A 15,957-nucleotide genomic window follows, 5' to 3' on the forward strand; every position below is an offset into this window, starting at 1 on the left:
AAAATATATGTCCTCAATCAATATGACTCTTCTGCTCAAAACTTTTAAAGGTATTCATTATTAGCTCAAATGTAGACTGTATCCTGGTGTTTAAAGCCTTATTTCAAACTTGTCACTTAGACATTTAAAAGTCTCAGCAGAAATACTTGCTTCGTAGCCTCTTTATCATCCCTGGTGTACCACACCCACTGCCAAGAAACCCAAATGTGAATAGAGCTCTTGATCCATCTCTTCTCATAGCCAGGCTCACCTTGAGGCCAGACGCCTTGTCCAATCTTGATCTGACTGGGATCCTCAAGAGCTGATAATCTGTCTTATCCATCATTATATACCCACCCTTGTACACTGTCTTTCATGAAATTGGCATTTGATGACTGAAATCTTGTATCAGTTTGGTTTCCAATGTGTCTTTTTGCTGTTGACCCACTAAGCAGATCCTCAATAAATAATTACTCAATTGAAAAAGCCTGCCTTTCCTTCTTTGTACGACCACCAGATTGCATTAACAGCCTGTACAAAAGCATGGTTAAGTGCATATCTGAACTAAGCATGCATTCATGTTTCTGTCTCCAGAGAAGCAGAGCCTCTTTTTTTCATCTAAGATCTGGGGAGAACATAAAGTGAAGTCTTATCCAAAGTCAGTTGGAATCAAAGACTCAGAGTAGAAAGCAGATCTGGTTTCAAGTGAAGGAGGACCAAGATTCACTGAACATTTAGGATATCCCCAAATTTCATTCCAAAGTTAACTATTTAGTGGGCTTAAGCCTTACTTATTCAGGGGAACCCCAGTTCTTGATGTATTCTACCAAATGCCCTCTCAAAGCCTGTAGAAAATCATGCAACATAATGGACATGTGGGATTACAGTTTCACTCTTCACAACGGCTATTTAAAAATATTCCTTCATGCAACTCTAGCCCTTTCCACAGATGGCTTAGTCACAGAAAATTGAAGTCACCTGACTATAATTCCTAATAAAACTCCGCACCATCCTCTCCGTACCGCCTGTTACAGTAAAGACATGTCTCCTTTCTTCAGATCCCATCCTTTGAGTAGTGTCCAATATGAATTATCCCTTCTCCTGTTTTTTTTTTTCAACCAGTGCTTTCCTAAGATAACTCTTCTGCAAACATTTTAATTGTGCCCAAAATTCTCCCATAGTAAAACAAAAATCTTCCCCAACCCTGCTTTCTCCTCTCTTCATAGCCACTTTTTCTGCATTTGGTAGTTTCCCTCTTACAGCTTTCCATACACTCAGCACCTCCCCTCTGACTTCCTCTCCCACTTTACTGGAAGTCCAAGTTGCTAAATCTTTTGTAGATGTTTTTAGTCCTAGTCTTGACCTCTTGATAGCATTTGACCCTGTTGATCATTTTGGCCTTTAAGTACTCTGGCTGGGCTGTCAAGGCAGTACAATTTCTCTGCCTCCCGCCTCTTTGCTTTTTTCCCCTACCTCTACTCACTTGGTCTCTTGCCATTTAGCTCTACCTGATTGTAAGATTTGCTTTTTGTCCCAAACGATCTCTTCAACATTCTACAGGTCTCTGCTCTTCTCCATCTTTTCTCCCTCCAATGTCTTCACAGTAGACCCAGAATGACTTTTCAAAGACACGAATCGGAGTTAGCATGCTCTAGATTTTAAATTTTTCAGGGCTATTAATCTGATTTGTATTCACTGATTTACCTCAGTTGTCAGTTGACTGCCTGTCCCTCTGCGTTTAAACTTGAAACCCCAGGGGCCCTTTCCTCCGGCCTTATCTATACAATTTCTCAGGATTTCCACATGTGCTATATACTCCTTTGCTCATGGGGTACTTGAAGAGTGTTCTACGTTCAAATTCACCAAATGGCTGCGGCGGTCTTTTCAATAGCTGTCTTTCTCCTCAATGACTCTGCATGAAATATCTGAAATCAAAAACCACTCAAAATGGTATCTGTCCCCACTTCGTGGCCCTAACTACGATCCCTCAGCAAATTATCAGATAATACCAGAGAGGATAGAAATTGGGTCTAGGCCAGGGATTCCTGCGACTCGCTTCTAACGTTAAGTTTTACGCCCAGCAATATAGGGGGAGTCGAGAAAAATCCTTTGTGGGGAATGGGACTCGAACTCGTAAGCTGCGGCTCTCCATTTCCCGCCATAAACCGGCTACAGGATTAGAGAACAACGACCGCCGCTGAGGGCGCGAGCGACGTGCGCGCGCTGAGTAGGGGGAGGGGCAGAAAGGGACCGAGGAGGGTGGGGGCGAGCTCTCGCGAGAGTGGGTTTGTTCTTGGGCTGCAGCCGCTGCTGCCACCTCTTACAGCGCCGTTGCTGCGGGGGATTGTGGGAGCTTCAGCGTCCCGCTCGCTTGGAGAGAGGTGCCTCTCCTCTTCCCTCTCCCTCTCCTTAAGGTAGGCGAGAAGCGGGTAAGAATCGGGGTGGGGTGGCCGGGGGCTCTCTGCGTCCTCCGGGAGGAGGCAGCGACGGCGACAGGGGCCGCGGGGAGCCGGCGGCGCGCCTTTCTTGCTCGCTCCCGCTCGCCCGCTCTGCCTCCCTCCGCGCTGCGTATGTGAGCCGCCTGATCGGCGGCCGCCATGTTAGGAGCGCAGTGGCGGCGCAACCAGCCTTCTCGGGCGGCGGAGGTGAGCGGCCCCGGAGGGAGACACGCGGCCAGGCAAGGGCCCAGGGTGCGGCGGGAGAGTCGGGGGCGCAGAGGGCAGCCGATCGGCCGAGCTTCCTGCGTCCTGGGCTTGCTGTGGGCGGGGGCGGGACGACGAGCCCGTTACACGCGGACTGCAGCGCTGAGGGGAAGGGAGGAGCGCTCGAGGCCTGAGGGACCGACTAATCATAGGGGGCCTGCCGTTTGGGGAGGATAGTTAAGATAGGGCCAGCCCCAGATATATTTGCTTTTTTTTCCCTTTTGCGCCTGAAAATGTGTCCCAAAATGGAGGATTTCGTAGACTCTGAAAAGCTTAGCCGTTTGAGCGGCGTTTTTTTCCTGGTGTCGCGGCCTTCGCTCCTTTCCTCGCCCATCGTTTCATAGCGCCCCCTAAGACTCCCCTCCTCTGCCCACACACAGGCGCGCGCGATTTTAGCCGGCCCTCAGAAACAATTCCCCCCACCCGCCATCGCGTAAAAATGGCCGAAAAATGAAACGTTAACGCTTGTTTATCGTATTGCGTCGTGGATAAAGCCTTCTTCAGTGCGCTGCGAAGCAGGAGATTTGTTGTTTAGAGAGTCACCTCACATTCCTTTTCCTCTTTATTAAAATACTATCAGTCTAGGGTTCTCCAGAGAGGATGGCGTGGTGTGGGGACCTTCCGGTTTCCAAACAAAGGCTTTAGAGTACACCCTGGTGTAGTCGCGGCATCGTTGTTCTTTTCGTTGCCGGCGCTGTGCCATGTTGTGTGTTCTACAGGGACTTTCCCCATTTACGGCGGAGCAATATCTCCTAGGTGTTTATCCTGCTCTGTGGCCCCATTCTGTGGCATAGGCTTATTGGATCAGTTACAGTTTTCCAGCCAGATATTTCTAGAACAGTTATGGCGATTCCGAAATTCTAGTCTTTGAAGCGCGCTGGAATAGTGTGCGAGTCGTTGATTTCCCAGGTCGTAGTCATGAGATTTTGCATTGATGCTGCGTTCTGCGTGTTGAACAGAGCTTGGTTTAATATTTTTAGATAGTCGACAAAACAGTTTTCTCCCAGGTAAATTTAAACAGCTGTACTCAGCGGGCAAAAATTATATTTTAGGCAATTTTCATACATGTTCAAAATAAAATTTCCTTTTAAAAAGCTAAATGGTTCAGTCACCTACGGAGTCTCTCGACATAATTGTTTCACGTTAGTATTGTTGTGGAAATCAAGACGGGGAGGACAGATTTTTGTTGCAAAAAACGCTGTGTGACTTTTACACTGAACTGAACTTAAAATTAAACACGATTGAAGTACTACATGAAGGTTCTTCTGGTTGGTCATGTAAATAAGACTTGGAAAAGAGATCGTTAGCCAGAAGCTTTGTGTTGAAAGTGCCTTAAATTGGCATTTCTTCCTTTTCACGTTATATGTTGATAACGTTAGCGTATGCTTTACCCAGAAAGGAAGTTTTCACATTATCATCTTTACACATCTCTTCAGCTTTGTGTAAGTGGAGTTGCTTTTACGTAGCATTTTGAGCTAATTAATTCAGAAGGATTTAACCACCCTTGACCTTAAAACATTGTGTATGTTAAAGGAGTCTTTAAACAAACTAATTCTACTAATGCTTTTAGGGACGTGTAAACGCCAAATATTATTACAAGTCAATGATATTTAAACAGACTTTCACAACTGAAGAATGCAAAGAAAATGTCTTACATAATTTAAGAAATAACAGGTAGTTCAAATTCCTAATTTTATAGAAGAGAGAATTAAATCCCAAGGAAGTTGTTATGTAGTTAACCAGGGGCAGTGATGCCAGTGTGTTCTAGAACGCTTGCATTTTGATTGGATACTTGATTTAGGCTCTGCATGTTTTAATAAATCGGCTTAAAAATGGAAGAACTATACTTACAGGAAGTTATCCTGTAAATAAGGGAATAATGTGTCAAAGATTGGTGTACGTAAATGTTAATGTTGGTTATTAAGCGTATTAAAAATCCAGAAGATAAAACACTTGGAGATCTACTAATTGTAGTGTGGCCATCAAGTGGTAATCTATACAGCTATTTAGAAGTGTTTTAAGAGGAGAGTAGTGATGGGAAAATTATAGTGGAATATAGTACTCATTGGGAAGAAAGTGTAATAAAGCTCCACTAATACCAAATTTGATGATTTTTTTTGTTGTTTCAAGGAACGTGTAAATAAGCATAAAAATAGAGATATACCCAAAATTTTGGCTCTGGATGTTGGCATTGTGGGTCATTTGTATTTCCTTCTTTTTTTTCTGAAATATCCACAAGACATTATACTTACTTTTGTAATGAGGAAAAGTGAAACATTTTTTGTAAATGCTAGAACTGCTGAAAAGACCAGAATCTCATGTTTTGTTTTTTTAGGATCTCATGTATTTTTGAGGGGAATTGAGATAGAAGTGAGCCAGCTTCTTGAAATCAAGTGCAGAGTGTTCAAAAGTGACAGAAACGCTTGTGTAAGATACCCTTGTTATTATGTGTGTACAGAGAAATCTGAAGGCATTCTTATGTAAAATTATTATTAGGACTAATAATTAGATTATGATATGAACTGCAGCCATTAGCTGTTTTTAAATGATCAAAACTAGAGAATTGGGTAGTGGTCTGTTAGGTGGTGTTCTTAGCAGATCTTCTAATTAAAAATTTGTGCTTTGTTTTTATATATCTCTCTTAGTTAGAATCGTATTAAAATTGTACCACACTGTGACAACAGGTTCTAAGTGTACTTGACTGACTTAAGGTTTGGGATGGACAATACAAAATTCATTGTGGGTAAGGTGGAAGGGTTGTAGACAGTGTAGTTTTGAAATTTTTTATATATGTGGTTATTCCAGGGTTAATTAACACTATCCAGGAAATTGCTTTAATTTAAAATTCCTAGGTATGTAGTGGGTCTTCTCATTGGACCATTAGGATCAAGGGTTGTGACATGCTTGTTAAAAGGTTTATAGGTAGAAAAGCTGTTTAGTGGATAAAGGTAGAGTAGAGAGAAGCCAGTGGATTGAGAGGACTTTAGATAGGTAGCCTTTAAAGTACTTTAGCTTTTGACTTATCGCAGGTGATATTGACTGTAAGCTTAAATATAAACTGTAATACAGTAGAAGTTATATGATAAATGCTGTGTTATCTTTCCTCACCTGAATATAATTTATTACTGTGGCAGGTCTGAATAGATGCAGTATCTTTGACGTGTTGCAGCCTCCATGTGATTTTCCAGTTGTAGGTCAAGCCCTAATGTCTGTATAAAAAAGGCTCAGGAGTTGCTGAAATTAAAATTTACATGAAGTAGCAATGAAAGCTTATGTACAATTCTTTTTAATTAAAATTTCTTTTAACTTAAAATCTTTTAACTTAAAATTTTTAATTATTAAAGATTTTAAAACTATTCCAAAGATTAAGGCTAATATAAAATACTTGGGTTTTTTCTGGAAACTTTTTTAAATAGCAAATCTCTGCCTGCCTTTTGTAGAGTACCAATAGCCTGTGGTTGTTGGTATCTGTCAGAACACGTTAGTAGGAAAACAGAGGGTTCCCGTGGTGGGGGGGTGGGATGATAGGTCTTCCCAGCTCTTGCTGTTGGATATTCAGCTGGATAAGAAGAGCGGAGAGGGGGGAAATGCCTATAGTTGTCACAGTTAGCAGTAAATGCAAATATGGAAAGTAATCTGTTGATGCTAGAGTCTCAGTAGGATCTTTGATTTGTAGTATCATAGATTGTTAATGAAATAGACAACTTTCTGGTCTTTAAAGGTGATGTGTGTGGTGGGTTTGTTGTTTTTTTTTTTCTCTGTGGGAATTTCTAGGATATTAAACGTCTCCCTTTGGTATAGTCACTGAAAAAAGAGCTTATACCATACGTGAAAGTTTAAAGTCAAGTGTTTGAACACCTGAATCACACAGTAGATGGGAAAGGAACAGTAATAGCAAAGAAATACAAACCTTTGTACTTAAAATATTCTTGGGACTTCCCTGGCGGTCCAGTGGTTAAGACTTCGCCTTCCAATGCAGGGGGTGCGGCTTCAATCCCTGGTGGGGGAGCTAAGATCCCATGTGCCCACCCAGAGGCCAAAAAACCAAAACATAAGACAGAAGCAGTATTGTAACAAATTCAATAAAGACTTTAAAAATGGTTCACATCAAAAAGTAAAAAAATTTTTCTAGCTGTGAAAAGATGTGGAACAACAGAACAATTTTAATGCTTAGCTATGTTTCCTTGTGTGGGCTATGATATTCTGGGAAAGCAGAATGGACGAGGGAACTTTACACTTAAGCATCAGGAAACCTAGAAATATTCATAACAGCGTTCTTGTTAATGACAGGAAATTGGAAACTGTGCATCATCTGCAAAACAAAACAGATAAGTGTATGTGCCCTAATGGTATCTATATTGCAGTGAAAATGTAGATGTAATCCATGTGTAAATCAGTTTTAAAAAGCAAGCAATACATACATTTTAAGACAATTTGTATAAAATTCAGAAATGCTAAATTAACACTGTTTAAAAAGATATATGTCTATTAAGTAAGACTTAAAAACAAGAGACTGCAGAAGGGGAGGAGGAATCACTGGAAATTGGTAGGTAGAAGGTATCTAAGGTTTCGTTAACGTTTCTAAACTTTGGTGTTTATACACACAGGTTTGTATAATGTATGATATAAAGGGGGTGGTGCTGGGCCTTAAGAGAATTACTAGTATTAAATGGAGAACGGAGAGACACATTCCAGCTAATAATTGTATTTGAGTGTGGACTTCACGTGGTAAGTAGTAGGGAGTTGTGTGTGTGTATATGTGTGTGTTTATTTATTTATTGGCTGCGTTGGGTCTTCGTTGCTGTGTGCGGGCTTTCGGGGGCTACTCTTTGTTGCAGTGCGTGGGCTTCTCTCGCGCAGGCTCAGTAGTTGTCGCCTGCGGGCTTAGTTAGTCCGCAGCGCGAGTAGTATATTTTTGAAGAGAGTAAAATAATGAGTGATATTTTAGGAGGCTTATATTGAAACCTGTGAACATGGATCCAATACACGGATGCCATCAGGAGGGCAGGAGGACAGAGTATCTCCAGTAAGGTTATGGCAGAGGAGATAGAGAGTTATGGACTGCATTTCTGAAGGATGAGAAGGTAATTTAAAGGTAGATTGGAAATAGAGAATGAAGAGGGAAGAGGTTTAATTTGTTTACTTTCACTAGAATCCACTTCTCTTCTTCAGTCTTATTTGTCTAGGTTACTGCCAGTCTTTAAATCTGGTCTTTTAAAGCAGACTTCTGGTTCAGAAACAAAGTTCAGATTTTAAATCTGACTTTAATAGAAAGGGATGAGACATGATAGTATAGTTGATATATGAAATAGTGCAGTGAAAGTGAAAGGTGTTTATGTCTCTGGGCCAGTCCTTTTACTTCTCATTTCTCATTGGTTGTGAGGAGCAGATTGCATAAAGTAAATGATCACTATGGTGCTTACCATGTACCAAGTCTTATGAAATGGGTGTTATTTTTATTCGCATTTTACATACGAGGGAACAAACACAGAGATGTTAAGTAATTTGCCCAAGGTCACATAGCTACTTTGTAGTAGAACTGGGATTCAAATGCAGGCATTTGGGCTCTAAAAATCTCAGTTTATATCAAATCAGAGAGTTGTACAAATGTTTGTGGAAAGTAGGAGCAGTAGATCATAAAGTTGTGAGTGGAGGGGGAAAGTTTTAAGAGTGCAGAATGGTGCCTTGAGAAAAACCACAAATTTTGCTTTTAAGTAGAGAGGAGAGTTAGCCAAGTTAGTGTCTTAGGTCAAATCAAGAGTCAAAATTGCCAGTTAAATGGAATAATTTTCTTTCCTGTAGTATGAATTTACTTAATCAGTTTTCTCTATTGCTTAATCTGAAAATATTTAATGTCTAGTTGATAAAGTCACTAGGAAAAACATTTAAACCTAGGAAGAAGAAAAATGTTCCAAGTCTGAATAAAAGGAATCATCCTTTCTGTGGATTACCGTGAAGATTTCTATTTTAGCAGATGAAGGTACTATGTTAGCCTAAGGATGAAGAAGTTGAATCCAGGTCTGTGATTGGATTAACACCAACAGTCTTAAAGCATTTAAAAATAATACTTGTTTTTCAGCCTTCCTGGGCACGACACTTTATATGGTTTTATCTTTATTGTGTGATGAGGCACATACTGCTTTATACAAAACTGAAATTAATAGAGCTGGATAAGCAACAAGGATATACGGTATAGCACAAGGAATAATAGCTGTTACCTTGTAATAACTTATAGTGGAGTATAATATGCAAAAATACTGAATCACTATGCTGTACACCTGAAACTAATATAGTATTGTAAATCAACTATACTTCAATTAAAAAAAGAATCTGGGACAGTATTTCCTAGGGGGTTTACTATTTAAATTAATTAGTAGTTTGTTTTTTTGAAAAAACCTTGTAAGTCACTTAAAGGCATGCCATACTGAAATGAGATTATGGCACTGAAGAACACAGACTAAAATATAAGTTTTTAAAGTGGCTCAAGCTCAATATATAAAGTTGAATAGTTCCTCAGATAACAATCTTTTTAAAAAATCAAACCCTTAAATGAAACACAAGTTATAAACATATATTGGGAAAACATATAGTGACATAAGCTAATGGGAAAATGAAAATTTACTTAACACTCTAAAATGGAAACTATGTTGATAAGTTATTTATAAAGGCATTATAAATTTAATAAATGAGAAACTTTAAGGAGTAATTAACCTAACCCTGTATTTTAATTGGAAATGAGTCAGTTGCTTGCTTTAAAAGTTCTGACCAGAGTAGTCAATGCTTTAAATTACTAATAGTGAACTGTCCCTGCCATCTGTTGGTGAAACGGTTAGGACATTTTTACTGTATTGGTATTGTTGGTTGCTACGTGTATTTGGCATATTTTCGCATGAATAAGTTAAATCACAAGGGTGTTTGACCTTGATAGACCGTGGAAAATCTGAAAATTTCTTAACACCCTTTTGTGTTTTTAATTCAGATGGGGAAAATACTGTAAGAAACTATTGTTTTTTGGCTGTTGCGTGTTAAATTTTTATGTGAGATTAAAGGGCTATTATAAGTGGATATTTCTTTCCTGAACATCTCTACAAGCCTTTATGATTATACCATCTTAAAATTAGTTGTTTTTGGGCTTCCCTGGTGGCGCAGTGGTTGCGAGTCCGCCTGCCGATGCAGGGCCCGTGAGCCATGGCCGCTGAGCCTGCGCGTCCGGAGCCTGTGCTCCGCAACGGGAGAGGCCACAACAGTGAGAGGCCCGCGTACCGCAAAAAAAAAAAAAAAAATTGTTTTTAAGAAGTGATTATTTCACACAATTGAAAGCATAAAGATCCATATGATGGTATTAGATACCCTTAAAACAGCATTTTTAAATTTAGAAGCTGAAGGTTTTTTTCTGTAATGCCTTTTAAAGAACTAAAGTACTTATGGTCATTTCACTTCCTGCTAAATAACCCTTTGAAAGAATGAATATGTAATAGGACTAATAGGTAATCTTTATTTTACATAGGAAATCAAAATATGAAACAACTTTGTTTTCTCCATGAACTTTCTGGATGTGTTAAGCTTTCATTTGTTTTCTGAAATATTTTAGTTTTCCATTTCTTTTAATTGTTGAAGAAAATAAATCCAATAAAGAGTATCAGATAGTATTCATGGAATGTGGAGGTTGAATATATTAACTGAAGCTTATTTCTTAACCATACATACAGATACTTGTTCATCTGTTGAAGGTGAAGCTAACATCTTTAGTAGCACTTATATCATGAACTAGGTTTAAGTTCCAGGTTAATAATTTAGAATTGTGTATTAAAATGAGCTTTAAATCTGTTCATTGAGAATTTGAATATCAGATTGTAGTTAAATGGCATTTGTAAAGCAAGCCTAATTAGTCCTTTTTCTGATGTTTCCTGGTTGGGGGTGAGGTGGAGGTACTTTCTCTTTTGGAAGTGAAAGATTCTGCATTAATGGGCATTTAGAATTTATTGTATAAAGAATTTAAATGGGTAAATTGGATTTTGATATTACATTCTAGGTTAGTTATCTCAAAGGAATTATTTTCAAGCTTTATTAATCTCTATGAAAAGGCAACTTTATAATGATGGGGGAAAAATACAGTAAAAGAAGCTAATCTTTTTTAAAAATCTTGGTAACTTAGTAAACCTCTCAGTATTGTGCTTTCATAGGCAGTAGGTCTTGCTTAAAGGAGCCTTTTAAAGTGACTTGTTCGTCTTACGTTCACCATTGACCGAAGATCTAAAGGAACTTTTTGTAAATGTTCTTGCACCAGTGCTGTCTTGTCTGATTTCTCTTAATTTCTTTGTTCTAATAAAAGATTTTTAAGAACTTTGTTTCAATCAAAAGTCTGACTTAAGTTCTTTTTCAGTAATGCTACTCTCATGTCTTTGTGTGGGACTGCATTTTAAGTTGAAGCTGAGCATTTTAAGTTGAAACTCTGAGTCACAAAACTATTGTTATTCTTAAGAATTACAAGTTGTCATGGGATTTACATAGTTTGTCTTGCCCTTTTTCTTAGTTTTTCTGACATCCATTTTCTGTTTGTCTTAAGGTTATCACCTTTTACCTTTACTTCTCTTAACTTTCCTTTTTGCAGATCCACCATTTTCATATATGCTACAAAGAAAAATAATTCTGTAATGCAACAATCATTTATTTCCCTTAAAATATGATCAGTTAAAATATTTACATACGATCATAATGCCGCAGTATAATTTCCCTAAGGGAAAGAATAGTTCTTTCAAAAGACTGGCTTTTCAATAATACAGAGCTTTGCCTCTCAAATGAAGGGCAAAGCTGCAATTAATAGTAACCTCTATACATTGAATTTTTGATTTCGAAAAACCCTCTTAATGGTATTGATTTTTTTAAAAAAAAACAAAGTATACATGAAAACTTAGAGGGTCCTACCAATGTTTACACAGTATTTCAACCGGCATTCTGTATGGCATTTAAAAGTCATATCAAACAAACCTTCATCCAATGATGTACACTTAGTCTTGTCTTTATTAATCTTAAGGCCTAAGTAGTTTACATAATGGATCTCATCTAGAACTAGTTTCTTTAGTGTCTTCTCAAATTCGTCTTTCTTGGTGTGCAAAAACATCTTCTGTACTTCCAGTCACCTCTGATAGCATTTCTATGTCTTTTTAACTTTGTTACATCTTTTTGTAAAATCTAAAGTCTTGCCTGCAACTTTTTTTTATACTTCTTCTACCACTGTTTTCATCCAGTGTTTCCTTACTTTAATCTGTCATTGGTGGAATTGGTCCCATAATAGACTTGTAACTATTGAATATTGCCTGGTTTTTACATTAATAAAGTTTAATATTTTAAACTAACAGTACTTAGGGGTATGGGTGATGAAATGTATAAAAGTTAACTGAGCAATGCCTCCTAGTAGAATTATGTAGCAAACAATTTAAGACTTATCAACCTCTGTGTGTAATTGTGATTATAAAATTGTTTCATCTAGGACATTTATTGTGTATATCGTTTAACTGGTACTTTATGAGCTCACACAAATGCTTTCCAAATTCTTATGTAACAATTTCTGAGGTGAAATAACAATATAAGAAAGAAAATGAAAATAATTTCATTATTTTCACGTCTTGGAGGAAACACATCTTGGAGGATCGCGTTCAGAATTTAAATTTTCAAGGTGATTGGGCTATTCTTGTGAAAGAATCTATGTTTACAGAAATCTGTGTAAGCAAGATCTCATTTTCATTTTCACCTGTTTTGAGCTCTAGGGGTGCTGTGGCCCTGAGCATTAAGTGAATGTCGATGGCTGCTACCTTGGGGAGTTTCACTTCTTTAAATCACCTATACTTCCTGTACCTGGGTTTTTTCTTGGGAGGTCTCCTATTTCTGTACTGAGCATATTTAGTTCTCCTTACCTTTTAAGATTAGAGATGAAATAAGCAACTGCCTGATACAGGATGGACAGTAAGAAGGCAGTTAATTGTTTGGCTTAAATTTGTGCAGAAATCCTTAAACTGTAGGAAGTCACTTATTTTTCTTCACATCTGTCTTTACCTCAATTTGATTTTGCTGCATAAAGGTCTCAACTGTTGTGTTTGATCTTAGATCTTATACTAGGTACTTGACACCTAAGCTTCGTTTACTTGTGATTTTACTTGGTTCTTTCTGATAGTGTTAATAGGTCTCATTTTCTAAAACAATACAACTGATTCATCTTTGACTTGCTGACCTTGAATTTTTGTTTTTAGTCTTCTGGAACTTAAGCATCATACTATAGGGTGTATTTTTATTCTTCTAAAAGAAGAGACCCATCTATATTTTTATTGAAATTTTGATGTATTCAGACATCTAACCCTTCAATTGAAATGTTTTTAAATTCAGTATGAAATTCCCTTTAATAGTTAAACTTTAGCATGAAAGACTACTTTTTAAATATCTATATGCAGGCTCTGCATACATCTGAAATCTGTTTAAGTTATGTAATTCCTTGTAAGTTTGAGATCTTAAATGTTTTTTTTTTAATCAACATGATGCATAAGTTTTTTTTCTAAAAAAACGGCATCTACTTAAAGGGATTTATGACTAAAATTGCTTATTTTTCTACAGAGTTGTCTGCTGGTTCTCAGCTTGAAGAAGATTCTACAGTCCTTATTGATCCTTTTTCTTGGCGTTACCATTTTTTGAAGCAAAGTTAACCTAGTTTTCTAGTTTGAGCTTTCTTTTTGGCCATCTTCTAAAAATTTTTTTTTTAATCTATAAACTAGACAAGAGATAGTTCTACAATGTCCAAGTCATTCCAGCAGTCATCTCTCGGTAGGGACTCGCAGGGTCATGGGCGTGACCTGTCTGCAGCAGGAATAGGCCTTCTTGCTGCTGCTACCCAGTCTTTAAGTATGCCAGCATCTCTTGGAAGGATGAACCAGGGTACTGCACGCCTTGCTAGTTTAATGAATCTTGGAATGAGTTCTTCATTGAATCAACAAGGAGCTCATAGTGCACTGTCTTCTGCTAGTACTTCTTCCCATAATTTGCAGTCTATATTTAACATTGGAAGTAGAGGTCCGCTCCCTTTGTCTTCTCAACACCGTGGAGATGCAGACCAGGCCAGTAACATTTTGGCCAGCTTTGGTCTGTCTGCTAGAGACTTAGATGAACTGAGTCGTTATCCAGAGGACAAGATTACTCCTGAGAACTTGCCCCAAATCCTTCTACAGCTTAAAAGGAGGAGAACTGAAGAAGGCCCTACATTGAGTTATGGTAGAGATGGCAGATCTGCTACACGGGAGCCACCATACAGAGTACCTAGGGACGATTGGGAAGAAAAAAGGCACTTTAGAAGAGATAGTTTTGATGATCGTGGTCCTAGTCTCAACCCAGTGCTTGATTATGACCATGGAAGTCGTTCTCAAGAATCTGGTTATTATGACAGAATGGATTATGAAGATGACAGATTAAGAGATGGAGAAAGGTGTAGGGATGATTCTTTTTTTGGTGAGACCTCGCATAACTATCATAAATTTGACAGTGAGTATGAGAGAATGGGACGTGGTCCTGGCCCCTTACAAGAGAGATCTCTCTTTGAGAAAAAGAGGGGCGCTCCTCCAAGTAGCAATATTGAAGACTTCCATGGACTCTTACCGAAGGGTTATCCCCATCTGTGCTCTATATGTGATTTGCCAGTTCATTCTAATAAGGTGAGTTAATGCAACAGATACTTCTAATTTCTTTTACGTTGTAGTGCCTATTCTGTATTTACCTATATCTTTTACTCTAATTCTGTAGTCTGGTGACATTGAGTTGATCAAGAATTTTTATACTTTTGAGAACACTTACTTTATTTCGAAGGTAATTGTTTTTGAGCATTTTAAACCAGGGCTTTACATTAATACAATCTGCCTAGATTACTTCTGGCCACAAAGCTGTCATCCACTGGGATTATCTTGTTGGTTTTTGGCATCAATATGTTCTTCTTAATCGTATATTTAAGCAGGTTTTTTGTCTGCTTTGTTGAATTGTTTTAAGTATATATATATTTTTGTTTTTGTTTTTTTTGCAGTCAATGTGCTCTGCCATTCAGGATGCTAGATAATCAGCTCTCCATCTGTCTTAATTACTGATTCGTATGTAGTAAAGATGTATTCTTGAACAATTCTCTTTTTTTCCTTATCTGTGGCTACAGGGAAAGAGTTAATGTAGAGCCCTGGTGTTTGTTTCAGTATATTTCATATTTTAGATTAGTTCATTCTTCCTTTTTTAATTTCCCTTTAACACAAACTCTCATGCTGTAACTGAAATTTTTTCATCATTTTTTTTCTCCTTTTCCACAACTTTCTTAAACATACTTCAAAACTCACTTTTTATTATCCCATATTGCATCTATCCCTTTAGAGACTTGGGAAAATCAACTACTGCAGTATCCTGCTCTGTGTTCCTCATAAGCATGTTCTTTTTCTGACTTAGGCTTAGACTTCTGGTATAGTCATTTGAGGAAAAAAAAATCTAATTCTCCTTTGCTTTAATTATCACATCTGGCAAAATGGGAACTTTTTCAAAATGTCCTTTTAAATATATTGTCTTTTCTCTTTCAACGTTTTCAATGCTAATCATTCGCACTGGTTTTTTTCCCCCCAAAATACAGTGCAGTTGACTTAAGGTCAGCATTATAGCACTCCACTAGCTCGATCTGTAATCTGACCATCCATTTTTCCTGATGTGCTGTACTTAACTGGAACATGTTGCTGCCATGAAACTGATTTGATGGTTACTGTTACAGGGTTTTTTCTTCACATTAACATTTGGAAGGGTCATTTTCTTTTCACATCTATCCCTTTTAAATGCATTTTTAAGTGAGTGTTGATTTTTGAGCAAACTATATCATATAGGTCATTAGAGATTTTGTTTTTAATCTTTTTAAAAGTATTACCAATCAATCCCTTTTCTGTGTTTGGATCTCAATATTTTTGTCTCAGATAAGTAAGAGAAGAGACTTCTTATATTATTTGAATTTACAGAGTACTTTGAAAAATATCTTTAAGAATAATTCTTAGCTAAATATATGTATGTATTCCTTATAATACAAAAATCTTTTGAATTAATGCATCAATAATTTAAATATACAAGGAATATTTTAATCTTTAATCCGTGTCAAAATAAATTAACTTCAAATGCTAGATTTACGTTCATAGATTAATTTTCATTTAAGACAGAACCACAAACTCATAAAATTAGGGAATTTTTCTTTTTCATATTTGTTTTCCTTTTTCAGATTTGTTGGATA

The 15,957-nt window shown here is 37.6% G+C and overlaps 1 protein-coding gene across 4 annotated transcripts in view; it reads left to right on the forward strand.

Moving 5' to 3' along the window:
- MATR3 (matrin 3) overlaps window positions 1-15,957 on the forward strand; it is a 49,750-nt gene that overhangs the window by 15,834 nt on the left and 17,959 nt on the right. For 2 of the 4 annotated variants that reach the window (XM_089908477.1, XM_022588917.3), the window contains one exon: window positions 13,287-14,374. In XM_089908477.1, the coding sequence (XP_089764603.1) occupies window positions 13,463-14,374 (912 nt within the window). In that variant the 5' untranslated portion in view covers window positions 13,287-13,462. Of the gene's footprint in view, window positions 1-2,283; window positions 2,394-13,286; window positions 14,375-15,957 lie in introns of those variants that run through there. The other 2 variants (XM_022588916.2, XM_089908478.1) reach the window with 2 other exon arrangements.

This window comes from Delphinapterus leucas, chromosome 3 (genome assembly GCF_059928025.1).
Source record: "Delphinapterus leucas isolate spDelLeu-1000000601 "Yukka" chromosome 3, BTC_Dleu_Yukka2, whole genome shotgun sequence".
Taxonomy (NCBI): Eukaryota; Metazoa; Chordata; class Mammalia; order Artiodactyla; family Monodontidae; genus Delphinapterus; species Delphinapterus leucas.